We start from the raw sequence: 27,312 nt of genomic DNA, 5'->3' as shown, positions 1-27,312 counted from the left end.
AATAACGGTGAATCTGCTTTTTTGGTTATTATTCTAGTAGAAGCGTCTGCCAAATTTCTCATGTTCCAATAGTATCAGCAAGTGTGTGCAGACAGAGCGCAATTAAATGTGGCTAATAATGAAATAATGTATCACAACTAATTTAACAGAATCTTGTATTTTGAAATCGATCTTTAAAGTGTCATAACACAACACGCGGCGGATTAGACATTTATTCGCTTTTAATTGAAAAATTAAAATGAAAAAAAAATAAAACACTACATACCACGTGAAAATCAGTAAAAAAATAATTGGACAATAACTGCATAAAAATTGGATTGGGGGGTTAAACTATTAGGAAAAAAGCAAAAAAACTTCACACACACACACTGCAACTTACACTGAGTCTCTTGTGTTTTATGATTTAAACTCCATAAATACAAACCTGTTATAAATCTTTGAGTTTCTTCCTCTTCATTCTTGAATTAAAAGACAAATGCTGAATATTTAAGTCCCTAATTTTTTCTGTCTCATTTAAATAATGTTATCTGGAAGTTTAAAAAAAAAAACCTTAGAGAATTCTTTCTCTAACAATAAAAAAAGTTCTTTCCTGTAGCAGCTTTGCATCACAGCTGGATGACGAGCCTGAACTGAATCTCTGTAACAATGAGAAAGCAGACTGATGAGGGATCCAACCTGCACAGCGGTCAGGTATGGGCTGTACTTTAGCCAAAACTACAAAAAAACAAAAAAACAACTAATGACGTACTGTAAGCAAAAATAAACAAAAACACTTCAGGTACTCGTCGGCGATTACTCCCAAAAGAGTCCAGGTTCTGAAGGAATTTTGAACAAGTTCAAAAATCTTTTTATTCCCAGATAGGATGTGTAAAGTCTGTATAGTATCTGTTTGTGTGGAGGTGGGGGCTGAGGTGTGGTGGTGGGCGGGGGGTCTCCAGAATGAGCAGGAGCATGGGGGGTGGGGGGTCATCTCCGAAACTTGCGGAAGGGCCTGCTCTGGTTGTTGTGGTGTGATTTAGAGTAGGGCTCCCAGCGTTTCCTCTCTGGTGGCTTGTTGTGCTCGTAGGCCGACGGGCCGGAGTAGTCGTCTTCTGGATTCTCCTCCATCATCTGGAGCTTGGCCTCGATGGCGCGGATTTTAGCACTTGTACTAGAGGGGGGGGGGGGGGGGGGGGGGGGGGGTGAGAGAGAGAGAGAGAGAGAAAGAGAGATGTGAGGGGAAAATACCAGTGTTGCTATCGAGGGTGGGAGACAGGCCGAGTGATGGACAGATCTCAGCTCTGGCTGAAGGGGAAAAGAAGAGGAGTCATTAGTGCTCTTAGTATTAGGAGAGACAAATGAAGGAGAGAGAAGAACGAGTTGCGCTGCACGAAAGATGGAGGAAAATCTGTATTTAAATAGCAGAACCGAGGTTGAAGGAGCCCGTGAGAGGAGCTTGTGAGAAAAGATTACTGTGCAGGTGAGTGAACGAGGGAACGAGTGTGTGAGAGCGAGGGAAAGGGAACATCTAGAGGGAAGCAGGGAAAGAGCGTGCACACATTTCCTCTCTTGCGCTGTGCGGAGAGTGATTTTGACGTTTGCACTAGAATCAAAGTGTGCAGCCCTTTCCTGAGAAGTACCCCAGAATAGTCTGCTACGCGCGCTGGATGGTCTCGGCGAGAGTTCGACACCGCGAGCACAAGAGGCCTTTTACCAGCTCTGCAGCGCTCCCCTTCGACTGGCGCACTTGCAGCGTGTGTGCATATGTTAATGTCAGGTTGCGAGTGCAGCCACAACAATGAAAACATGTTGTAATTTGCTTTGACAGAACTTCCAACGTCTCCGACCATACGCTTGCGGAGCCAAAGTGTTGGTCCAGATGAACTCGACGTGAACTGAGGTTTGTGGTGAAAGTGGAGAGAAAGATTCCGGGGCCGAGCAGGAGCACGAGTGGAGAATGTGCGTAGGTGGATTTGCAACACAGGTTGATTAAGGTGTCGGTCAAAAAGTTCTAGTTTTGTTCAGTAGGCCAAACCCAAACACATCTGCAGGTTAAAGTGTTTGTAGCCGTGGGAGAAGATGTGATAATTGTCTATATTGACACTTAGGAAAAATGAAGTCATTGAGTTGTTGTTTTTTCTTAACTTTATTGTCCCACAGCCTCTGACCCCGTCTGACCAGGCTTTCAGAATAGTTTCAGGTTCAGCTTTCCTTGTTCTCACTAAAACGTGAGGCTGTCATTTGCATTTATTTTTATTTAAGTTTTCAAAAGGCTTAGGTTTTCAGATATAAAAACTTCTGTCTTAGTCTGAAGAGGAAATACAAAACAAAAGGAACAGGAAAAAGTATTTTCTCATTCAGACATGAACTCTGGAAACTGTAAGATTGTGGATCATTTCCAGAACATTCTGTGGCGTCTGGGTAGAACATGCAGGAGGCAGGACACAACCATAATTCTGCTACGGATAGCAGTGTTTTTATTTACAGTCATCAACACGCCCACTCGCTCGCTGGGAATTTTCCCGGAGATTTGCTCCGCTGCTTCTCCCATGGGCTCTGACATTTTTCTGGAAATTTTACCAGGAAAGGTTCCGGAAAATGTGGACACACAACCCCTCCAGCAAAATTTTCAGGAGAATGTCCGGACCTCATTGCATGTCATAAAGCAGCTTGAAGAGGAGTGAAAATACTGTGTGTTGTGTGTGTTTTTGCACCAACCTGAGGTGATTGGCTGTTACGGGTCCGTCATCCGCTGCACCGCTGGATGACGGCTCCAGGCTGGGAGGCATCGTCTTGTCGTTACGGAAACCTTCAAACCTCTGTAGATGATAAACATGGCCCAAACCAAACCAAAAAAAAAAAAAAAAAAATACACAACCGGTGATGGACACAGATGGAGAGACACAAACAAAAGGTAAGACAGAGACACGGAGATAAGTCACAGAAATAGACCTAAGACTAAAGATCGACACCGGTCCTGTTCAGACCTAGTCCCTAATGCCGATTGTCTACACAGAGCATCTATATTTGATCTATAATGTTGTCGTCGCAAATAAGTTAGGAAATTGTGTTTCTGCGAAATACACAAAAAACACCAGCATAACTTTTTTTCCTGTACCAGGGCCTGTGTCAGTCATTGCTAATACTGTGAATAGAATTTTTGACACCTGAGACGCAGTTTAGTGCTAAGTTTGAACAGGAACAGTACGAGTAGAGAAAGAGAAGCTGGCAGAGAATAAGAAGGAACAGTTGGACAAGTGGAGACCATCAGGACTCCTAACAAATACTGACAGCAGTTCTCAGCAGCGCCAACTCCAGCTTCCTCCCACAAACACGAATGTTACTGAACTGTAGCATTGATTGTGTTTGTGTCTGGTCAAACAGATAGAGACCAAACGGGACCGAGTATGTGTGTGTGTGTGTGTGTGTGTGTGTGTGTGTGTGTGTGTGTGTGTGTGTGTGTGTGTGTGTGTGTGTGTCCAGCTCAGAGTTGCACCCTAAAGGCACGAGCGAGGATAAAATGTGAGCAGCTGAAGAGCAACAATCAACGTCAGCACTCATTCCTTTCAAAACCACCTTCCAAACATCTCCACCAGCCAACACAGAATTTTCGAAACCTGCGGAGAGAGAGAGAGAGAGAGAGAAAAAAAAGAGAGAGAGAGAGAGAAAAAAACAAAACACACGTCACATGATGAGTATGAGAGACGCCGGCGTTTTGGTGCAGCAGCAGCAGCCAGTGGCAGGAATCTGACGCTTGGAAATCATCTGACAAATGTTGCGGCTGCTGGACGTGGCGCTGCTGATGGTACATTTTGTAACATACATGATGCACAAAAGCACACGCTGGATATTACACTCTGTGCCGAGAAACGAACAACACGTAAAAGCCGAGAATAGGTTCTGAAACAATGACCATTCCACCAGCCAGGACCCTTCCCTTCCACCTATTCCTAAAAGGCATGTAGCTGGAATGCATGAAAACGTGTCGATAGCCTACACTGTAAAAAAACAAACAAAAAAAAAACCTCAGAGTTGGAAGTGCTCAACAGAAACAGGGGCTGATTACAGTAACAGGAATGTTGGGGGGTGTTATCACAGCGGGTCAGTGATGATGAGATTCTACACTATAGTCAGATTAAAGTTTATTTCAACAAACAAATAAGGTAACTAGGGATGCAAAGAACATTTTCTCAATTTATCAATCAATAATTTGTTCTACTATAATTTCCCAAATTCCAAGTTGACTCGTTCGTACCAATAAGACACAATCGAACAAACTGTTGAAATATTAGATTTGTGCATCCATGGATTTTTGTAAAGAGTAGAACAATCCTCAACACAATTTCCTCTCTTTCAAAGCAATGCAATAACTTCAGCATCAACTGTTTCTTTACTCACTCGTCTCGACAAATTACTTCTGTCAGTGAAGACGGACTCTAAAACTAAAATATTACATTTAGCTGAATCTGACGCTGGGACCACTAATGGAAAATTGCTAAAATAACAAAAGTAAAGATTACACTGTAAAAGAATGCTGGACAGTTTCACAGGCTGATCTGCTCAGATTATCTTCAGCATCAGGAGTATCCAAGCAGTTCTCGTGTCCTTGACCAAAATACAGTGGTTAAGAAAAAAGCCCAGAGATTTGCATCGACTGGAACAGTCTCACTTGAAGCTCTTTCAGCATAACTGAATATTTAAAGTTTAATTTGACATAAGAGCTCAAACCAAACTGTGCTTTCATACCCTAACTGAGCCCTGTCATGCTGAAAACAAAAGACAGATGCAATTGGACTTATGATTTGAAAATAATGTATAAAATAAATCAAGTAAAACTCTGAATTCTGGGATTATTTTTGCCTTTGAGTCACCTGATGACACAGACAGATTGGTGTTAATGGCATGGATATGAGCAATTTAAGGTTTATCACAGCATCAATAACCAGAGCTTCAATTTTTCATTGGAATGGGGCATCGAGCCGGGCCACAATCAACGTGTGAGCAGATTTATCCAACAGCGTGTTGTCTTGGAGGCGGCAGCGTTGACCTTGACCTCACCCTACTATGTGTTTGTGTTTATGTGTGTGTGTGTGCGTGTGTGTGTGTGTGTGTGTGTGTGTGCGTGTGTGTGTGTGCGTGTAGGGCGTGATTCGTCTCTATACAGGATATCCCTTCGCCCGTTGCCAGTAGGCTGTCCATTGTTAAGAGACAGGCATAAGCTTTGCTGGGATCCCACTGCCTCTCCATGGACTGACTACTGGAGAAGTAATGTGAAAATGAAAAGCAGAAGATGCTTAGAATAGTTGAGTTGCTGGCCCAGTCAGAAAAAAAACTACTAACATCTTAAGAATCATTGGTTATTTCTCCACAATTTTCAGGCTTGTTTATGTCTATGGTTATATAACACTCTGGTTATTTATCCCCGAAAGTCGATTATATAATTCTTCTAATGTAAAGATGTATATTTAAGCTAAATCCATACTAATACTTTTTCTTTTTAAAATGGCGTTTAAAAACTACAAGGATTTTTAGATTTGCATCTCCCTCCATACTAACACACCTGAAAACGCATGTCACCTTCAAGTACACTGAGCATGTGCATGCCGGTGCAAACAGGAAGCAGATTGTCTACTCTGCAGTTGCTTGCTAAGTTACAGAAAATGCTAAAAACAAGAAACAACAATGGTTGAGCGAAGACGAGGGGTTTCTATACTGGTAGTAGAGTCGTGACTGATAAGAACCAATCAGGAAGCAAATGCAGTTGACTGCGTCATTAACGCCAAATGTCTCCGTTTCTTTCCAAACTTCTCCTTAAAAGGCGCTCGAAAAACTCCGAAGTAGTGTGGACGGCAGGCGTCAACGTAGCAACGCTGAGTTGTTTTAAAAAAATGATAGAGGAGGCCGCACACTGCAGCCACAATCATACTGTCGTTGATAAATTTCCATGCGCATTAGTCCACTGAGTCGTCAGGATGTGTAAAGATGTTTCGTTTGACACTCACCCTCACCTGTGCGTGCGCCCAGCGCACGACCAACTTCTTGGACAAAGCTAGTTTCCCGTTTAAACACTGGATCGCCCTCTCGGCCTCCTGCAGGCGTTCACAGACAGAAAAGAGAAGAGCAGATATTTATTTTTTACAATTATGATTAAAAAAATCAGCCTTGATGACAACACTCGAGTCATTAAATCATTAGCCTTCACAACAGAGAGCAGGCAGAGACAATAATAGAAGATGATGTGCCACTTTACAGAGACAGACCACGACTGATGTGTGTTAGTGTGTCTGCTGTGTGTGAGTAAAAAGCAGTTTTGTCTAATCAAATGAGTGGCTTTGATGCTAAATTACATTAATGAAGTACTTCTGTTTGTGTGTGTGCGTGTGTCTGTGTGTGTTTGAGTGCGTAAGATAAACACACACTTCCTCTGTATATTCCTTTTGGGAGGGCTTTGTATCCCACTGATGGACACTAGCTGTGAAACTAGATGTTTATCATGATCCCCAGACTCGATCCAAAACAAATACCGCTCGCTGAACCTGTGAGGCTGAGCGGACTTTTATTTTCTTTTCCGTCATGTGCCACACTCTCTGAAATGATGGAAGCATATCAGCACACTATCGTCATTGACAACATCTGTATAGGTCCACTATCAGTATAACTCGCATTGGATGAAGGACTTTATTATTTAAAATTGTCAATCTTTACATCCGCCAAGGAGGTTATGTGATTGGTTTCATTTGTCTGTCATTTTGTAAGCAGGATTACTCAAAAAGTTATGAATGGATATACATGACAATTGACATCAAAGATAAATGGTAACACTTTGGGTGGGATCCAGATTTGGATCTTGACCCAGGTATGTTTTAAAAGATTCTTTCTTGAAATTTGAGTCATGCCTTAAAACTTGACATTTTGAGTTATATCTCCAAAAATACATAACATATTAAAAAAATTGTGTAGGTCAAATAGAGTCAGGAATGTTAGTTTTGGCTGAAAAAGCAAAACTTTCCCAGCCTTGGCGGAGGTCTGCGCTGTCCGAGTGCTTTTGTTGTGATCTTTGTTTCCAAGAATTAAACTTTTAAAAAAGTGACATTAATAAAAACAAAAAAATATAATAAATAATCTGAAAGGTGAACTTTGTCTTGCATGTACCTCTCTGGTGCTGAAGTTGACAAAGCAGTAGCCGCGTGGCTGTCCTTCCATAGGCCCGGACTTATGGAACAAGAAGTCAAACTGTTTCACCTGGCCAAACTTTTCCAACAGCTTCACCAGGTGATACCTGCCGAGAGAGACATCATGAGAGAAAGTAGGTAAAGAGACAGGAAGGCACATTGTGACAAAATGTGGGTTTTGATTTTAAGTATTTATTGTAAAATGCAAAAACAATATTTTGTAAAAGGTCCCACCCACCTTGCACTATGTACAGTAAGCCGACCCTGTGAAACTGCTAAACATATCCGTACCAAACTATATCTGCCACCCTAAAAAGTCAGTGACAGGGCTAATGAGAACGACAGCTTTCATTCCACGACACCTTTTTAGCAGCAGGCCAGCTGGTGTGGCAGCCATTGATAGTAAATCTTTTATTGAGACAATGCTGAGGATACAGTAGCAGGACAATGAGGGAATAAAACAGAGGAAGCCTCAGATCCCCCATGGGCACCGAGCTCCGCACAAACAACATCCACTGGCTGCGTGGAGCTGCCTGGGACATTGACATAAATATGTGCTCATTGAAGAGATATGCATTGTGTGTGTGTATGTGTGTGTGTGTGTGTGTGTGTGTGTGTGTGTGTGTGTGTGTGTGTGTGTGTGTGTGTGTGTGTGTGTGCCTGACTAGCTGCCATGGGGATAAAAATTAATATATATTTCTTGTGACAGTGTGAAAAGACAAATGAGTACAGGGTCAAATGCAGACTACAATCATTACTACTGTATATGACTGGAAACAAAACAGGTGCTGACTGCAGGACACCATCACATGCTGAGCAGCAGGTGCTTTTCCATTTCATTATTGTCAAATTACTCACACTTTTGTCATTGTGTATGAAATGATACTCTTAATTTTGTTGATGCACAATGTGCGAGCGGAGGGCTGATGACATCATTGTGCCATCTGACGGCATGTGGGGGCTAGTTACCTTATTGATTAATCTGCAGATTATTTTTTCAATGAATTGTTTGGTCTATAACCTATGAGAGAATTGTTAAAATATCAACAATTTAATTTAAAGTTAATGTGCAAGCGTGCATTTACAAATGTGACTCGAGGTGGGACATTGAAGGAGACGTGTGGCTTTAAGCAACAGGTTGTTCTAACGTCCTCCCTTCTACGACTCCCTCGAGGGCTTTGGGCCAAGGAGAATTTCTGCTTTTCCCAGACAACACCCTGTAAGCCTCCCATGTGAGGGTGGCTCTTCCTGCTCCATAGGCTCTTTTAAACAGGAAAGCCTTGACTAAAATTAAAGTTTACCATATTACGTATAGTACTTCTGTTCGCTCTTCTACTCAAACGCTTTGTGCACCTCTGAACCTCTGCAACACAGATCAGGAAATGAGAATGTCTGCCATTTCAGCAAAATGCAACTAATGTCGCAATGCACAAAGTGTTTTGATGCCACTATTTATTCAAATTAATTCATAAAGCATGTTTGTGCATGTTTGTGGTTTATGTGAGAAAGATTAAATGGCAGACACTCCAAGAACATTTTTCGATGCTGGTGAGCTGAACCACAATGGGCCGCTCCTCCTGGGGGTTGTAAAAACCACCGGAGGAAGAGGAGGAGAGGGGGGAGGCGAGGAAAGGGAGGGAAAGGTGGGGGAGAGGGAGGGTAAAGTTCAGAGAGGGGATGTTGACGGCAAGGTGAAAGGTGAAGGAAGAGGAGGAGAAGCCAAGGGGAGAGGGGAGATGAGGAGCCAGGTAGGAGAGATAAAAGATGGGAACCACAGAGAAGGAAGGAAGGAAGGTTGGAAGGAAAGGGGAGAAGGATTTGGTCCAGAAAAGTGCAGGTAAGACGGGGGGAAGGTGAGGGGGACTTTCTGACGAGACAGCTTACTGCAGTTTCCTCATAAGCATGCAGTCACGAGTAAGATGATGGTTACAAGTGCTTTTATAAAAACCACGAAAACTTCCAGATACAGAACTTACAATGTAGCGCGACAGCAAAAGGAACAAAGAGGAAGAAGGTGATGGATTACCACTAATGAGAAATTCCCTCTCTGAGCAGCCAACAGCACAGAAACACGAACATGTGGTGAAAGCTGTGGTTACACCTGCTGTGTGTCTGCTCTGTGACAAAGGCAAAGCAAGATGAAGAATCTGTATGGATACGATATCGTCCGCCCCTTTGAGGGGTTTACGCCAATCACCTTTACTGAGCATTGAACGAGGACAATGGCAGGGGGATTACAGTTTTCTCAGAGACACTAAAAAAGAATATGTAAAGGACAAAGACGTTTTTCAAAATCACATGCTTGGAACTTCCTCCAGGTCTAGTCACATCATTGAGAACTACTACAGGAAACTTTCATCCCTCTTCTCAGAGGAAACTTGAGATTAGTCATAAAACAGGTAAAAAATCATCTATCTGACAAGAGGACAGCAAAAATTAAAGTGTAATGTTTTATTTACTATTCATTTTATATTTTGAAAACAATCTGTGTTGGTCAATGTTTTGGCCTCATAGTCAGCAACTTGCATTTCAGGTCCTCTGCACTGGTTTTTGCTTTGGCTTTCCGGGACAAACAGAGGGAGTATTACGTATGCTATCCAGGAGCTAATTAATCTTCCCAATCAGCATCAGGGGCCACGGGCATTTCTCTTGTTTTCCCTCCATACTGTAAAAAGCTGTGGGCTATTTGAGGAGAAGTAGAGCAGAGCAGGGGAAGGGGAAGGAAACGCCTGTCTAGACTCCCACCAGAGCTGCGGTCCATACATTCTCCAGCAGCCCCCACAGGCACACAAACACACCCCTCACCCCGAAAAAAAACCCAACCCCCTCCCCATCGCATCGCACGTAACGGTGTTCTCCAATCCCACATTTAGTGTTGTGCACACTCTAGTGCACACACACACAAATCCACGCACACAAACACAACAACTGAAGGATGTCTTCTTGTATACTTGATGTCGTGTAAAGCAAGACAGACTAATAATGAACACAGACACCTCAGTGTGTTGAAGCCTGCACCTCTACCAGCTGCCACCCAAACATCAACTGTGTACTTAAACAAACACACACACACACACACACACACACACACACACACACACACACACACACACACACACTGACACACTGACACAGAGAGAGTAAACAGGGCAGGTGAGTGAGGAATGATGGCTGCTCCTTAGCGCAGCAGGTCTCCACGCCTCGCTGCCTCTCTTTCACACACCCAGCCCAGTCTGCTCAGTCTCAGCCGGCGACACACACACACATACTATGCACACAGTTAATCAATCATATATGCGCACACAATGTGTTGCCTCTCTTGAGGCAGAGCCAGGCACGTTAAAAAGCACTACTTCAGGTTCATAACACGCTCTCCTTTACGGCCACCTCAGATCGAACACTTGTCGCTGCCGAAGTTAAACACTAACTGTGTTGTTCATTCACCTGCCTGGTTCACATGATTTAATGGAAAGATTTGTTGTGAGATATACTTTTAGATTATATTCTAATAACTTTTAATGTCTTGAAATGTGATAACTACATTGCAGGGTGCATTAATTACAGTGTCACTATATGTATCAAGACGTCCCAAAGCTAAACGGGATTGCTCTTACAACATGATGCTGATGTTTGTTGAATAACAGGGGATTTACTCACTCTGTGATTTTGGGATCGATGTTGCCAATCCACAAGCGGTTCCCGTCATGGGCCAGACTCTCTGACATGATGGAGGCATTTTCCACCGTCTCTGCTGCAGACGACATGTGTACTCTGAGGGAGGCAGGAAAAGAAGACGGAGAAGTCAGGCTTAAAAAAAAAAGCAGTTGGCTGCAAACTTATGAACACTGTGCAACGTAAAAAGCCATTAAAAAGAGAAATGCCAGTGCAAAAATCAGTAAAGAAGGCCGTTAATTAAAAGACTAAAATATAGACTTATGAATTACCACTATTTTGTATCTCTGAGAATTTTTCCGCATATGATTGTTTAAGAATGTCTGCAAAATGAAGGGAACTGATTAGAAAAGGTCCCATCTCCTTTATATGCAATCACTTATAGACATCCAACTGTGAAGACTGCAAGGACTGTTACTCAGTGCTTTATTGCAGGGAGAGGTCATGGGTAGGTCAAATGGTTATGCCTTCATACATGTGTAATCAGCATAAACTTTAAGACAAATGTATGGATGTATACAGTGAAATGGGTCAGGCAATTTGTTAATCAGATGTAGGTCACCTCAATAATATAAAAACGTCAATGTCAGTTCACTCACACAGATTTGTTTCTCATTTTTAAGGTGTTTATAATGAGCGCATCGTTTGGGGTTTAGCCATAATGATGTGTCATCATCAAATATGTTTGATGCAAACACACAGGAGTAGCTCAGCGGTGTGATATTAGAGAACCACACTGATACCCAGCCTCAGTCATTCCCTCACAGGGATCAGGGTGTTTGATGTAGGGTGAATTCATGTTGTTTCCAGCGTCGTGAAACTAACCCCTGTCTTGCAAAACTTAAAAACCAACAAACCCCAAGTTGTCTCCTTAACTTTCCACCCGCTAACGTTAGCTTAGCTAACAGCAGGCTGACCGACCGACCACTATCCGCTCGTCGTTGACGTTAACTAGTTGAGACGTGTCCGGCTGTGTGAGGTGGGACTCGTCTCAGTCGGTCATTCAATCGCGATTCTCTAAATCTATCCACTAAACAGTTAATTGTCATTTTTTAGGCGAGCAGTGGGTTGCTAGCAGTTAGCTAGCTTAAACAGTCATCAGCTTACCTCCTCGTTCTGTCAAACGTCCTCGTATAGCGACCGATTTATTCGACTAAATCTGCTACTGATCCCACGTTCGGGATTGTTCGGCTACATCAAAACGGAACACGAATCATTTTTTTTTTGTGTGTGGCGTTTTTCTTTAACCTTTTCCTCCTCAGCTAAGCTAGCCGGAACGATATATAGCCGCTGTCTGGCAACAAAGGCGCAGGGTGATGTTGTAGTTTGTTTAGCTGTATGCGGAGTCCAGAGGAGGCACTCGATTTTAGACGTCAGGCAGCCCCGGCGTCTCTTCGGGTCATGTGGTTTTCCCGCTTCAGATAGGAACCCCGCTCACCCGGTGTACGCCGGTACAGTTTTAGACACCCACCCGGATGCAGACAAACCTCGGCGCGTGATGATGACATCACAGATGTCAAATGTGGCTTCCCCCGTGTTTCTTTCTGGAGCTAACAGGCGTCTGTAAAGACTTAAAACCTTGAAGTAAGTATAGTTGTTGTGATTGATTTCAGTCGAGGAGTGAAATTTATTGAAACGAACGTTTGTACAATGTTTAGCAGCCACGTTTAATCAGTTTCTGTCCGTTTTTGCCCACTGAATGTGCAGCACAGCACCGACCTTCACACCACTGTACTCACATTAAGTTACTTGTCGTAGTAATGTGTATATTTCTTTCTTACTAATATTGAATCTGCCTCAATAACCAACCTGGTGCCACATGCAGGACTGAATTACATTTATAAAAAGAGAGAGAGAAATGACTATGACACATTTCCACATATATGTTCAGTTTGTAATATCAAATATTTATGTTTGCCTGGACTGTAAGATGATAAAAAAATGTAAAAGTTTTCTGAGAAAATTTTTGGTGATAGTAAGACACATTGTGGACAAACATTAGTCAGTCAAGCCAGATGACCATACAGTCTGTTTATAGTTTCACTCAATACCAAAAAGATAAAGAGGCGCTGGATAAATTACCTTAATCTTAAACATTTATAAAGTAATTTGTCAAGCAAAAATGTCAAACATTTGCTGATTCAAGTTTGTAAAATGTAAGGACAGTTTGTCATTTTTCTCTTTTAAAATATTGTATTATGAATATATTTGGGTTTCGAGATAGTAAACAAACAAAAATTCAAATAAAAGATGTCAACTTGGGAAGTAGTGATTGACATTTTACAGCATTATCTGAGTCAAATTCATTTTTAACACCAAGAGAAGAAGTACAAGAATGAAAAATCAAAAATCAAAAAGAACAGAAATAAAGGCTAAAAAGTCAATAATAAAGGGTACTCACGCCTGAGAAAACATGTGCGTCTTCAGTTTGAATATATCTATGGAAGGGGAACACTTTATTGTGAATGGTCAACTGTTACAAATTTTTGTGGAGGCTAAAGCAAACACACCATTGCCCCTTGACCCTTAGCCTTGGCCAAGGGACAGCCATGATCAGAGGATCTGAGAGATTTGGACCAAGCCATTTAAAACTTTAGTCAAATAAACAAAAAGCAAGCAATATGAGAGTGATATTTAAAGTTTTCAGTAGGTGCTGCCCTGGTGTGTTAACAGTTTGTTTGATGAAGCAGAGCATTGTCAGATGCATTATTTTCTGCTCAAACTGTGAAAGGTGCAGAGGAGAAGTCCTGCGGGCTCACCAGCTGGAAGAAGCAGAGGTGTGTCTGCAGCTGCTGCGGTGTGTGAAATCTACAGGATATGAGGCTACAGTATCCCACCGAACACCTGCGCTTCACGTTTTCTGCTTGACCTCCCCTCTAAAGAGATCTGTCACTGTCCCACATCTCGGCCTATCTGCCCTGCCGCAGTGCACCGGATCATATCAGCATGACAGGAAACCTGCCAGCCGCCGATGCCTGTCATGGGTCTGTGTTGTAGCTGGTGGTCCATTAGAATATGTTTGGATTTTGTTGAACTATCCTGGGGCTGACGTGCTCATAGCTGCCGTTGAGGACACCAAGATCAGTACTGTTGATTCTTAAATTACACAAGATGGGTTGTTCATGGCAAATTCTGGTGTCTTTTTTTAATTATTATTCAAAACTTAATTTCTAGGGGGAAAACGGCAGATACATTTCAGTTTCAATGAAACAAGGGATTTAGAATTTTTTCACCAGAATTTTTTTTTTTACTAATCAAACATATCTGAGGGAAATGGGTTCATTACTGGTGATCAGACGTCTTTACTTCGTTTTTACAATCAAGAATATATATATCTACCATGTCCAGTTAAAAAGACTCACTTGAAATAGTGTAATGTGATGATTTTCTTAAACAGCTGGTCACATGTATGTGAGTCTACAGTTAATGCACAGACTCGGATGTAATTTAATGGCCCCAAAAATGTTTAACAAATTTTACTTAACTCATATTTAATCAAACCGTCTTAGATGAGTGGAGAAACACCTTCAGATTTTTTGTCCCCAATCCCTTTTTTCTTTAGTTTTGTTGGGCCTCAAGCCGAAATAGTTCCTAATCTTCATCATTTCCCAGGGGGACAAAACAAGAATCTCAGAAGCATGAAACATTTGGGAAAGGTCCTTTCATGTGTGACCAAATAGTTTTTGACTGCCGCTGTACGATTTGTTTCTCCTCACAGCTCAAAGTTGACCGTCATAAATACACACCAGACAATAGAGGGTGTCAGTCAGCCTGCGTTCGCACCGCGAGCTGTTCACAGCCACTGACTGTGACAGCCTGGCTTCAGTGTGTTTGTGTCTGTGGGGCTTTCGATATCTCAAGAGTTTGTCTGTGCTTGTGTATACGCCAAGGTTCAGTGACAGTTCACACTGGAGAGCCAGTTCGCTCGGTGGGAGGTGGTTCGTCCGGCTGCTCTCGTGTTGTTGTTGTTTTTTTGAATGGGAGGTTCCCCTTCAGGAATGCCCAAACAACCGTGCACGAAGCTGCGTGCAAACTTAGTTCCGACCCATAGATTTGTCGGAGTGTGAAAGACTAAGTTTAACGGCTTGTTGTGCTGGAAGTTGTACAGCAGCAGGGATGTGGTTGGATTTACAAGAGCTTCTTATCCTCCTCTGTGTTGTCAGAGAAAATCTGCTTTAAGGATCCGTTCATGATCCGACCGGTGGAACTCAATTAATCAGTTACTTGATCACCAAATAAAATCCATCATGTATCATTTTTTTGTACGAAAAAATGTCAAACATCCCTCTGTTTCAGCTTCTCAGTTGCTGTTTTTGTTCTTCTTGTGTGATAGGGAACATTAAAAGGTAGGAGATGGTCGGACGGAAGAGGACATTTGAAGATTGAACATTTGATCACCTCGAGCTTTAGGAAATTGTGGCAGCATTTAATTTTTCACTATTTATTTATGGAACGATTTGAGTTTATTAATCGATTTATAATGAATCGATTAAAGCAGGACATGTACTTTACTGTGCATATAGATATTGCAATACAGAATTGCATTTACTGTGATAAATTTAGATATAATGCATAAATTTTTTTTTTTTTTTTTTTTTCCACTGTTAGGGGAAAGGTTTCCTTTACATCAAGCTGTTATGTTTGATGATTGTCATCAGACAGTTGTGAAGAAATTATGACGAGATTTTTTGAAGATGTAGGCCTACCTCCTACTGGCTAATATGAGTTATTACTTAATTTTAATATATATTATGGCTGACATTACAACTGATTTCTGGATCTGTGTTTAATCTGGGATTCTGTGAAATTTAAAAGTACATTTTGTTGCTCCCAATTTAGTAGCACCCCTTTCTATTTTTTTTCTCCCACAAAATTTGAACTGTATGTTGTTCTCACTTAGTTATGGCTTTGAATCATCTGAGCCTGCTGCGACCCCTGCTGTGTCAGTCCCTGGTGCGACAGGCCAGGTGTCCCCTCGTAGCCACCTCCAGGATCGGTGCAGCGCCGCTGTTCCCCAGCACCACCTGCTCCCCCGCTGCATGCACCAGACTCTACGCCACCAAAAAGGCAAAAGGTCAGTGAGGAGATTACAAGCACTGGAGTTCGTATTTGTAAAACCTCTGGTTGTAGATATTGTTTGCCTGAATACAGGTCATTATTCCTCAGTCCTTCTTTCCCTCTTGCCTCCCAAGCTAAGGCGAAGGGCCAGTCAGCTAAGGTGAATATTAACTCCACTCTGGTGGAAGACATCATCAGTCTGGATGAAGTGAAGGAAGACATGACAGCTGTTCTCAAGGCGCTCAAAGATGACTTCACGCGCAACCTCAGCATACGGACGTCTCCAGGTATTAAGCTTATACTGTGTGTGAGGACTCCCTCTCTCACATTTTCTGTCATCCGGTCAGCTGAAATTTATGTCACCTTACAGGGCAACATAAACGTTGATGGTAGCCCAGTAGTGTCAAGTAGTCATTTGATGTAACACTAAAGCTGCTATCAGACATAAACTCCGGAAAACGTCCGGACCCAATTTTAGACGTTCACATATGCAGAAAACAGCAGATTGTCCGAGTCAGACTGGTTCACAACGGCATTAACATTCAGGGGAGGGGTGGCGGGGGGGGGGGGTAGAGCTCCCACTCACCCGCTGTGAATCTTCCAGAGATTTTCCTGCTGTTTTCTCACATGGGTTCACAATGGACCTCATTGCATGTCTGAAATACTGATCTTTGCAGCTTGAGTGGAAATAAATGGCAGGATGTTAAAAGATAATAATAAAAGTTGTATTTGATTGTTAAAGAAGATAAACCTGCTAGGACAATAGAACAAATGCAGTAGATTGAATATGATCCCAAATATAAACCACATACTGTCTATATTACAAATGGGTTTATTTATGCAACCGTTTAAGTCTCAGGTATCCTCTTATTCAGTTGAATTCTCACTTTAAATCCCTATTTTGACATCAGTCCTCAAAGCTTGCCTGTGCTAGCCTACTGAAAAAAAAATCATAACGGTTATGTTTTATCAATTTTCCATAAACAAGTCAAAGGTGTGTCTCTGCTCTCCTGGATTCCTGCAGTTCAGCTCAAACTATACTGTTTTTCCCACATATGTTTTTTTACATCTACAAGAGGCCTCTTAACTTCTATTCTGCACTATACACGCTGGTCGGTACATCCTCTGAAAATATCCATTAAAAATCTACAAATCTATTTTGAATTTGAACGTTTCATTCCAATCATCACAAGGAATACATAGACAAATTATGCAAATTAAAGTGCAGGTTTTATTTTTCATGTGCATGACGTAGTGTGCACACATGACTTTCCTTTTTTAACCCAACACCACATGCTTTAGGACCTGAGTCACTAAACCTTTCCTCTTTGAATCTACCTGACAAATCGCCCAAAGGCTCAGAGCAAGGAGAGCCCTGTGTCACCTCACCTTGACCCCAGTTTTCCCCAACTACATCCAGGTCATGACCCTTTGCCTCTGGGTTCTAACAAATGGGAGCCGGGCAGGGGGGAATCAGAGGCGGGGTGTATAATGGAAGCTCCCGTGGGAGGAGGCAGCTGCTGGAATCAGACTTCAAAACTGAAAGCGTGTCGAGCTTTTTCCTCCCCAGCTGAGATCTCACTCAGTCTGATTCTTGATTTGCCTTTTTTCTTTTACACAACACGCAGGCAACATTAGCACAAACACATCCTTCAAAGTCTTGTCTTCATTCAACTGCTTTACTGCTCTTCATGTATTTGTTTGTCCAGTTTTCATCTTGTTCTGACATTTTCCTTCCAACATTCATCATTCAACAGTCATTTTTATATCTTCAGCACCTCCCTTTATCCCTCTCTTACTTACCGTTCTCCTGTTTTCTTTAATAATTCCCAGATTTATATTCAGGCTTGTGCTCGTGATGCTTCATAACTTTGAATTCTAAATTTCTTATTGATCCGCATGGAAACTTTTGCCCTGTGAACAAAAGTTCAAGAATTTTGAGAGTTCCCTCCTTCACTCCCCACCGTCTTTTCTGTTCTCCCCCCTCACCGTGTCTCTCGCCAGTCTTGCCTCCGTCCCTACATCCTGTCATCCTCCCTGTCTTCTCCCTCCATCTGCGGATCCCTCACTGCTCTCCTCCTCTCCATACATCCCCCTCTCATCCGTCCAGCTGCACAGTAATCCAGGGAGGCAGCAGGACTTAGAGCTGACAGGAGAGATGAGATGGTGGAATGGAATGACGTCAGTTTGTCTCAGTGCGTGTGTCTGGTGCAAGTGTGTGTATGTTTGTTCCATGAACCTCTCATCTGGCTCTCATTAAGCTTGTGTGTGTGTGTGTGTGTGTGTGTGTGTGTGTGTGTGTGTGTGTGTGTGTGTGTGTGTGTGTGTGTGTGTGTGTGTGTGTGTGTGTGTGTGTGTGTGTGTGTGTGTGTGTGTGTGTGTGTGTGTGTGTGTGTGTGTGTGTGTGACTATATGTACTGTTGTGTGTTGCCATGAATGCACACTGTATGTGTAGATGTGTTTGTGTGGCCTACGGCAGAAAGTCACAGATAGATGTAGAGAGAAGGGATCAGTGCTTTGCGCAGCACGTTGTGGTTAGTCATAGATGGGTGATCTGCTTTGTTACCATGGAAACTTTAAGACAGAGTGGACAGAGACTTTGAACAAAAATAGTACATGAACAATTATAAGGGGAACTTGTCTGCATTTAGAAGACGTTTAAGATGAAGACAAGAGCTGTTGGAGCTTGATAATAGGAAATGTTGTTTATGCATGAGTTGTCAAAATATCTTAACTGTAAAACACAAGACAAACAAAAGGATTGGTCAAGTCTAGTCGCCTGGCAATAGCAACTGGGGCAACTCTTCGTGGATAAGACCTCAAGCAAGACAAAAGCTGTTGTCAGACATGAACTCGGAGTTTGCCGTTACATATGAAGAACATGAAAGGAAATTGTGTTCACAAAAGCAATTGTTCTGAACATTTTCTGAAACTTCCAGGGATTTCTCACATGGGCTCAGTGGGACATTTTCCGAAATGTTTACTGGGGGGCTGGCAGTAAAATTTGCGGAGCATGTCTGGAGCAACCTGTACGGACATTTGCGTTCTCTCACACAGCCACTCCGGGAAAAATGTTCCGGAAAATGTCCGGACTTCAGTGCATGTCTGAAAGCTTGAGAGTCTGCAGCCGTGCTAGTTGTACTGTGAGGTTGTACTTGGGCACACACAGCATTGCTTTTAGCTTAATGCTAACCTCAGCATGCCAACATACTCACAGTGAGATTGTTGTCCCCCAAGGTGAGCAGTAGAGAGGTGACCGGAAATGAGAGGTAAGAGAAGGGGAGCTGACTTGCATTAAAGGTGTCTCGAGAGGAAATGTACTGGGGATGTTTCAGTCACAGTGTGATACCCGTCTTCACCACTAGGTCACCCTGACGCTCAAATGTTGTTTTCAAATGATGTGGACTCATTTATGCTGTGTCAGTGACTAAAACACAAAACCAAATCTCTTGTAGATCAAAAGCAAAATCTGTGTAGTGTCATAGATCATATACAATTTATTATTATCATGTAACATCATATGTAATATTTTGCCAAATATCTGACATTTGGCAGATGCTTTCTCAGCCCTCGTCCTCTGGCCGTCTCTCGGCCCCCTCCTCAGCCTCAAGCTTTGTAGTGAAATAAATGACTGTCTGTCCGTCTGCCCTCCTAAAGTACTTACACATGTGTAGGTGCTCATTGTCAAAGCACAGGTAACAAAGATGGACAGGCAGAAGGTCACACGTATGGACATGAATGGGCTGCACATACACAGAGATGGACAACGGGGCAGGCGGGCTTAGACCCGCTCACTTAATGATGTTTGAAGTCAAAGAGATGGACAGAGTAATTGGCAGGCAGACGGTATGTAAGTGATTCAACTAAGGGTGCGGCCTTTAAATAGCAGGTATCCATTCCATCACATCACTGCATCCTTTTGCCCCTGAGATCATATCAGAAATTGATTGTATAGAAAAAATTACACCACCGGCTCCCCTTCAACCCTCCAACTGCTGCACACACCGCCACCATCAGCACAGCCCCCACTGGGTAAGCAGGGAGCGAGTGATGTAAGGCAGAGTTGGAGAAGAAGGAAACAACTGCGTCTGAGGTTAGCCAGACGGAGGAGAGGGAGAGGAGCGGATGGTGGAGTGAGAGACGAACAGGGGAGAGGAAGAGAGAGAGAGAAGGGGAGGGGGGGGCAGGAAGGGACAGTCAACTCATGTTGGCAAACTTACCTGTGCTTCTCTTAGTGTTGACAATGAGGAGAGACAATACAGAAGATCATGGAAACTCTTAGCAGCCACGGGGCTCTGCTTTTTATTTATGTTTTATTAATATTATTGCCTGTACGGCACATTCATCTGTCTGTCTATTAGTTAATATAATAATAATAATACAATCCTTTGTTGCCCTATTGATACTGGGTGTTTTGGGGCTGATACCGATATTTATACTTGAGACTAAAACAAATCTGATAACGATATGTTTAACAAACATGATAAATAAGCTTTTTTTGAAGATACTTGTCAGATGATATAAAATAATAAGATAAATATTAAGGAAAGTAACAGATGATATAAGTTGACGGTAATTTTGAACTGTTGACATACTGTCATTTGTATTATTAACAAAATATATATATATATATATATATATATATATAAATAAGTATATCTACAAAACTTTATTGAAGTTGAATCTATGCATCTTTAAAATGCAGCATATCAAACATTTATTCAGGTTTCATTTTAACAGGTTTATAAATGCTGTCGTGTTCAATATTGGACGATAAAAAGTAAAAGTAAATAAAGATCCACAGTTTGGGTGAATGAACAGATTTTTGTTCCTTAACTGGTCAAAGCGGGTAAATTAATGAAAACGCATAATCAATTCCATGTATCTGTATTTGTAGGAGCTCTGGATCACATTGTGGTGACGACTCAAGATGGAAAGTTCCCTCTCAACCAGCTGGGTCAGATCTCCATGAAGTCACCTCAGCTCATTATGGTCAACATGAGCAGCTTCCCTGAGGTAAGACGATCACACACACACACACACACACACACACACACTCACACTCTGATCCTCCCTACTGTTATAGTTTTTTTGGTATTTGTGCACGCAGACGTGCTCTCAGTAACTAAAAGCTTTATCAAAATAATCCAGCGCACGGACAGATACACGGTCCTCACTGAACGAACCGTGAGCCAGAGCAGAACTCTGATCTCACATCAGTCTGTGTAAATGAAACCCGACCGCTCTCTCTCTCTCTCTCTCTCTCTCTCTCTCTCTCTCTCTCTCTCTCTCTCTCTCTCTCTCACACAGACGTTAATTGATTGATGACTCGGCGAGCCCTTTGTTCTGGGGTGAAAGATAGCAACAAGAGCCTAAACTCTGTGTGCATGCATGGAGATGTGGTTATGCCTCCGTGTGAGTTGTCACAGAATAGGAAATGACCTCATTTTACCCCCAGGTTAGAGAGGAATAGATTATTTTTCTTTTTTTTCACTCCTTCTTCTCTCCCTCTTTTGTCCTTTGTAGATGATATAATGCCGTACTAATCAGAGCTCCATAAAATACATTTCTCACAGGGGAGGGGCAAAGGAGAGCGTGAGTGGCCAGACTCATGTGGTGTGGAAAATCCAAATGTGCCTTTTTAACTTTTGACACAACATTAATGCAATCATATATCCATTCAATATTAATGAATTACACCCAACGAAGATACATTAAATACGTTTATATGTATGGTATGGTTAAAACAACCAAAGAACTATAGGATCCTTAGGATTCATCTTCTGGGAACCATGAATTTTTATACCAAATATTTGACCAATCCATCCAATAGATGTTGAGAAATTGGAGGCGCTAAAGGTAAAGTCAGGGCATCACTTGAGTCAGTAGACTTCTTCCTCTGGGGACCATGAATGTCTGTATTAAATGTCATAGTAATCCATCCAATACTTCAGTCTGGACCAACTTGTTGGACCAACCAGTCAAAAACTCCTATCCCTAGAGCCACGCCACTAGCATGACTACAAACAGACCTTATTAAGCGATCACCCTTTCTAACAGAATATTATAACCTGATCCAGACTTTACAGGCTGTGTGTCTCCACACATTCCACACAATTCCAAGATGTTATCCAGTTTTCATAAGCGTAAATGACATTCAGGCAGTGTGTTCTTGTAAAGAACCACCTGACTGTTACAACAAAAGAAAAAGAAAAAAGCTTCTGTTTTTAGGGCGGTCCTTCGATTGCGACACTTGAGCGCTGTGGTTTCACCTCTTTGTTTTCCTTTGTACCAAATATCACAAAACAACTCACAAAATCTGAAGTATTCATCAGCGTCTCAGATCTGTAAAAATCCAGCCTTCAAACTGAATCATGCTGAATGGTCCACCGGTGAGTCTGTTTCCTTCCCCGAAAAGGCCGACCACAGACCACACACACGCCAACACACACACTACCCTGTCGTGCCCTGCGTTACCCATGTCCCACGCGGGGGTTATTGCTGAGTGCCCAGAGCTAATAGGCTTATAATGATGCCTATCCATTACCAGGCGCTCCAGAGGCCCTACCATTGTTTTCCACTCATTCATTAGGAGCAGTGGAACTAACAACAGCTAAGAAACACGCATGTGTCTTAGGATGTGTTTGCATGTGCATCCCACCACTTTGTTCGTATAGGAAAACTCCCTTATACCCGCACACACACTCACACGCACACTCACAAAAGCTCTGCTTTGCCTTGCTTTGAACTAGGCCGTCAGCGTTTGATGTGAAACTTCAGCGTAATTTCTCTTCCTCTCCAACATATTAACCAGAACCTCCTCTGCCTTTCCAGAAAAATTCCGCTCGTTTTTTTCCGTAACCACCAGAGTGGACGTGGGACAGGGGGGGGGCGCTGATGAATTTGATGCTGAGAACAATCAAACATAGGTATGGGCCGAATCGATCACCCCGCACTCAAATGGAGCCACCAGAGGCCCGCGCTCCGGATTTTAACAAATGAAAAGAAACTTCGCGAATTGATTTAATGCACACAAATAAATTCCTTTAATCTCGCTGCCATTTCTTTTCCCCTAGCGGAAAAGGCCAGAGGGAGCTGTCGAGAAAGGAGAGAAGGGTAGAACGGGGTTTTGGGTTGTTTTTTAAAGAAGAGGAAACGATACGCTCTCATTTCTTGCATTGCACATTTGCACACTTTGAACAGCGCTGCAAAGGGAATTGTCATGCGGTTGTAGAAGTTGTCTGAGGAGTGTGACTTTGTTTTCAGTAATTCAAAAGGATTTGGCTTCCTTCCCCCTCTGTGTGCATGTGCCTTTTAACTACAGCTCTGGGGTTCTAATGTAATGTTTGCCGGACCAATGGATTGTGTTGTGTATAGTGGATAATGTCTTTATGTTTCACATATGCGTTTGCTGTTTTAATAATTACAATTGAGTCTCATGCGAGCTTCTTTTTTCTGCCCGTCTGCTAGCCTACATAGCTTTCAAACAAATAGAAACAAGCTTTTAAATAAAATAACAAAGAGCCCAATTTACAAGTTAGCAAAATTGTGACTGTACACGAGCACTTTTCACAACCTCGTCACCTATGATCTCTGGATCACTTGTTCCCTCATGAAACACATAATGTTCCAAATCTTTTAATTTTCTTCTGATTATCTCCATCCTTTACTGAATAAAGATCACAGGTGGTGGTTTGTTAGGTTTTTAAAAAAATACATTATTATTTTTTTCAACGGCTCAGATGAAGTCAATTTTGTGCAGATGTTTTAATTTCTAGTTATTGTTTGTCTTGTGATTGTCACTGATCATGTGCCGACCTACAAGTGGCAAGAACTGGCGGTACAAAACTGACAGATTAGGTTTGAAGTTAATTAGAAATAGTGTCCTGATTATATATGTTGTCCATCAGAGAGCAAGGTGATGTCACACTCACTGCATACTCTGGTCACAGTCTTTTAAGATACTAATCTTTGGCGGAGATTACACCTCACTTTAACCTCCGTATTAGATTCTGAGCTGACCACTGAATCTGAACACAGAAAATGTTTTTTTGTGTTAGAGAGAATAAAAGTCATGTTTTCCTATGATTGCATTTAATATCTTGTGATAATTGATATTTCCCATTTTCATACACACTCCAAAACACATGTGTGTATCTGCATGTCTGTGTCCATATATCATAGACAAGCATAAGCAGACTCTCCTGTGAGGTCACCAGAAGTCAGTGCCCTGCCCTGCAACCTCTCAGTCCTGTCCCACAGGGCCAAGTGCTGACAGTGGCCCAAGGCACTTCCACACTGCATGGGCTTCCCCTGAGACGAACACACGGACGCACGCACACACACACGCGCATACACACACACACACACACACACACACACACCACTGCCCTACATGCACAATGTAACACCTTAATGATTGCCAGCTGAAGCTGAGCCACTACCTGCAGTTTTTAGCACTGGTTTTCAGTTCACACCAGTGCTCATAGCAAAGCACACTTTCATGGGTGTGTGTGTGTGCGTGTGTGTGTGTGTTCTCTCGTTCTCGCCCCCAGGCTACAGCCGCTGCCACCCGTGCCCTGAAAGAGAGTAGCATGAACCTAAACCCAGAGGTGGACGGGACAATCATCAAGGTGCCCGTTCCCAAGTGAGTCTCTTTCTCACACACACACACCCACACACACAAACATTTTCCTTCCTTTTCATGTTTCTCTTTCACTTTCATTTGTCGTCTTTCCTCCCTGTTTTCCAACTGCCTCTGTGTATCTTATATATCTTTGATATGAACATATTAGGCGATCATCACATTGATCAATTTCTGAATTGACAAGATATTAATTGTAGTTTGTTCATTTGTTTTTTCATACAAAACAGAACCAGAATGTGTCTGGGCCCTGGCAACCCATAACAGGCATTTAACATTACTTTTCAGGTCATGGACCAAATAATTAATACAAAAACCAGTGAAACAATCCATACATTATGTAAGGTATCGTACTTAAACATTACAGTAAGTCTCAGCCATGGTTTTGTATTTCAATCTGTTGATAAATCCCTTAGTATCTATATGCAGAACCATAATTGACAGATTTATTGACTTATGCTTGTAGACGCCCAGCGTGTTGATGTGTGGATGTGATGGTCAAACTCTCTCTGTCTCTCTGCCAAGTCAAACAACTTCACACACAACTATCCGTCACTCACTCACTAAACCACTCTGTGTATACAGTATATTTCTTTACGCATATACACATGTGCATGTGAGTCTGCGTGTATAAATGCCGGCGTGTGCGTGTGCGTGCGTGTGCGTGTGCGTGTGTGTGCGTGTGCGTGTGCGTGTGCGTGTGCGTGTGTGCGTGTGCGTGTGCGTGTGCGTGCGTGTGCGTGTGTGTGTGTGTGTGTGTGTGTGTGTGTGTGTGTGTGTGTGTGTGTGTGTGTGTGTGCACGCGTGTGTGTGTGTGCGTGTGTGTGTGTGTGTGTGTGTGTGTGTGTGTGTGTGCGTGCGCACGTGGAGCAGCAGGTGTTAGTCTGGCAGAGGAGGGACACAAGAGTCAGACTGCTCTCCCCCTGCAATCAGTCTCGGCACGCTCCGAGCCTCTATTTGCATTTCCAAGGAGAAGGCGCTTCTTGATTGGCCATGGAATCAGTAATTAGGCTGCATTGTTTGTGGTAAATAGACGCTGCACTTGGATTGTTTGCAAATAGTCCCCAAGGCAAAAACAGTGAGGAAAAAAAAAAAGAGCCAATTAGGGACAAGGAAAGAGAGTGAAATGGGAAGTTGGATTTTCTGAGTGATCAACAAATGCAAAGTTATCTGCATGATGGATGTTTCGGCTCAGGTCTGAGACCTCGCAAAGTAATTGTTGTTGTACGGTTGCTACGAGTCAGACCTAAAGCGATTAGACTTCATGCCTGCAAGCACTTAGCACCCCCCATTTACAAAAGTGAGAACATTGTTTTTTCATCATTTTGTTTTTGCACATTTTTGTGTTTGTGCGTTTCGATATTTGCTTTACATAACAGGAGTTTACAGGAACATGAAAAGTGCGTGGATTTTGGAGTTTGTGTTTGTGTGTACCTTTGCTTTTCTCCCAGCTTGTCTTTCTCTTTGGCGGTCTCTCTCGTCTCATATCCTCTCTGCCTTTGCAGAGTGACACGGGAACACAGAGAGAACCTGGCCAAGCTAGCCAAACAGTTCAGCAACAAGGCCAAAGACTCGCTGAGGAAAGTGCGATCTAACGCTGTCGCACAGACCAAGAGGGCGAAGGAGGGAAACTCAGAGGACATGATACGACTCGTGGAAAAGCAGGTACACGACCGGGGGGGAAAAGAAAAATAGACAACATGGATATTATAGTGAGCGTAGTTGGATAGTTATGACTGAGGAGTGACAAAAGTATGAAGTGGTTTTAGTATAATAATGGTTGTATTTGACTATTTCTTTTAATTTCCAAATCGACGCCAAAGAGAGACTCATCATCAATCCAGGCACATTCTCTTACATCACAGCTACATCATGTCATCATTTATTAGAAAGAGGTAAAAAAGGTGTTTGCTAAAAGAGTTTTTATATTTTCCCCATCTTCCTCTCTGTCTTCACAGATTCAGCAGATGGCGGACAACATTGCCATGGACATCGACAAACAGTTTGAAGCCAAGACTAAGGAGCTGTTAGGCTGAAAGTGACGGTAAAGAGAAATGCACCGGTCGGATTTTTGATATTGAATCATTCGGTTATAGCTGAACCTACAGATGGACATTAAGTACGCAGCAGCAGCATGTAACTATGTCACCTCCCTCTCTGCTCTTCCTGTCTTCAAACAAAGTCTGAGCGAGGGACGAATGGACTTTTAATGGGATTTGCGGGCCTCCTCCTAATCAAACCCTCTGCCACAAGGGCTGTCTGTTTATATAAAACAAGCGCACCCGTCTGAAAGTAAACTGGCTGCGGGTTCGTCTTGGTGGCAAGAGCGGGGGAGAGAGAAACGGAGAGAGAGTAGAGAAGATATCATTAGCGTGTTGCCAAACATTTGTTTCACATTGATTCAAAGCTGGTTAAAAAATTCACTTGAGGAAAAAAAAAAAAGGTTCAACGATTGATAATATGGCCACTCACTTTTAAACACAATAAAGTGAAGGGCATTAAGATTATTGATGGACTCCATTAAAGAAACACTGCTTTGTACCATGTGCGTCATCTTTCTTTCTCTTGTTTTCCTTTTCCCCACTTTTGGTTTGAAGTCGCCCCCTCTGCCATTAGTCAGAGTGATAATGGAGTTTTCCTGTGCACGGACCTCGAAGCCCTGCCTGCTGGCACCGCGAATGTCCGTCAGGAAAAGTCTTTTCTTTGTCTTCAAGTCGCCGCGCTCTCAAAGCCGCCGTTGGGAATTGTAGTACGTCCAGTTGTTCAAATCAGATCAATAACAAAGAA

General features: G+C 42.5%; 2 protein-coding genes across 6 annotated transcripts; one reads left to right on the top strand and one right to left on the bottom strand.

Annotated features, from left to right (window-relative positions):
• Positions 1–203: 203 nt before the first annotated feature.
• rbm18 (RNA binding motif protein 18) lies at positions 204–12,196 on the bottom strand. 2 transcript variants are annotated; one of them, XM_035607346.2, is made up of 6 exons: positions 11,931–12,196; positions 10,809–10,922; positions 7,132–7,258; positions 5,982–6,068; positions 2,698–2,798; positions 204–1,150 (listed from the first exon to the last, which is right to left on the bottom strand). In XM_035607346.2, the coding sequence occupies exons 2-6, from the start codon at positions 10,913–10,915 to the stop codon at positions 967–969; spliced, it is 606 nt and encodes a 201-aa protein (XP_035463239.1). In that variant the 5' UTR covers positions 10,916–10,922; positions 11,931–12,196; the 3' UTR covers positions 204–966. The 2 variants fall into 2 exon arrangements, with proteins under 2 accessions (XP_035463239.1, XP_035463240.1); XM_035607347.2 differs by having other exon boundaries at positions 5,988–6,068; positions 11,931–12,177.
• Positions 12,197–12,275: 79 nt separating this feature from the next.
• Positions 12,276–27,066, top strand: mrrf (mitochondrial ribosome recycling factor). 4 transcript variants are annotated; one of them, XM_035607344.2, is made up of 8 exons: positions 12,318–12,407; positions 13,555–13,600; positions 15,724–15,897; positions 16,016–16,168; positions 20,779–20,897; positions 24,437–24,528; positions 26,031–26,190; positions 26,484–27,066. In XM_035607344.2, the coding sequence occupies exons 3-8, from the start codon at positions 15,726–15,728 to the stop codon at positions 26,559–26,561; spliced, it is 774 nt and encodes a 257-aa protein (XP_035463237.1). In that variant the 5' UTR covers positions 12,318–12,407; positions 13,555–13,600; positions 15,724–15,725; the 3' UTR covers positions 26,562–27,066. The 4 variants fall into 4 exon arrangements, with proteins under 4 accessions (XP_035463235.1, XP_035463237.1, XP_035463236.1 ...); XM_035607343.2 differs by having other exon boundaries at positions 13,555–13,620; XM_035607342.2 differs by lacking the exon at positions 13,555–13,600 and having other exon boundaries at positions 12,276–12,407.
• Positions 27,067–27,312: the final 246 nt, after the last annotated feature.

The sequence above is a fragment of the Scophthalmus maximus genome, chromosome 20 (genome assembly GCF_022379125.1).
Source record: "Scophthalmus maximus strain ysfricsl-2021 chromosome 20, ASM2237912v1, whole genome shotgun sequence".
Classification (NCBI taxonomy): Eukaryota; Metazoa; Chordata; class Actinopteri; order Pleuronectiformes; family Scophthalmidae; genus Scophthalmus; species Scophthalmus maximus.
The sequence above is the reverse complement of the archived record's forward strand: the minus strand, read 5'-3'. Positions and strand labels throughout refer to the sequence as shown.

Coding starts and splice junctions, on each gene's coding strand:
- mrrf (XM_035607341.2), top strand. Junction 20,898..24,436: donor ACATGAGCAGCTTCCCTGAG/GTAAGACGATCA, acceptor TCTCGCCCCCAG/GCTACAGCCGCTGCCACCCG. Junction 26,191..26,483: donor TACGACTCGTGGAAAAGCAG/GTACACGACCGG, acceptor CTGTCTTCACAG/ATTCAGCAGATGGCGGACAA.
- rbm18 (XM_035607346.2), bottom strand. CDS start 10,915: ATGTCGTCTGCAGCAGAGACGGTGGAAAATGCCTCCATCATGTCAGAG. Junction 7,259..10,808: donor ATCGATCCCAAAATCACAGA/GTGAGTAAATCC, acceptor CTCTCTCGGCAG/GTATCACCTGGTGAAGCTGT. Junction 2,799..5,981: donor GGGCGCACGCACAGGTGAGG/GTGAGTGTCAAA, acceptor TATCATCTACAG/AGGTTTGAAGGTTTCCGTAA.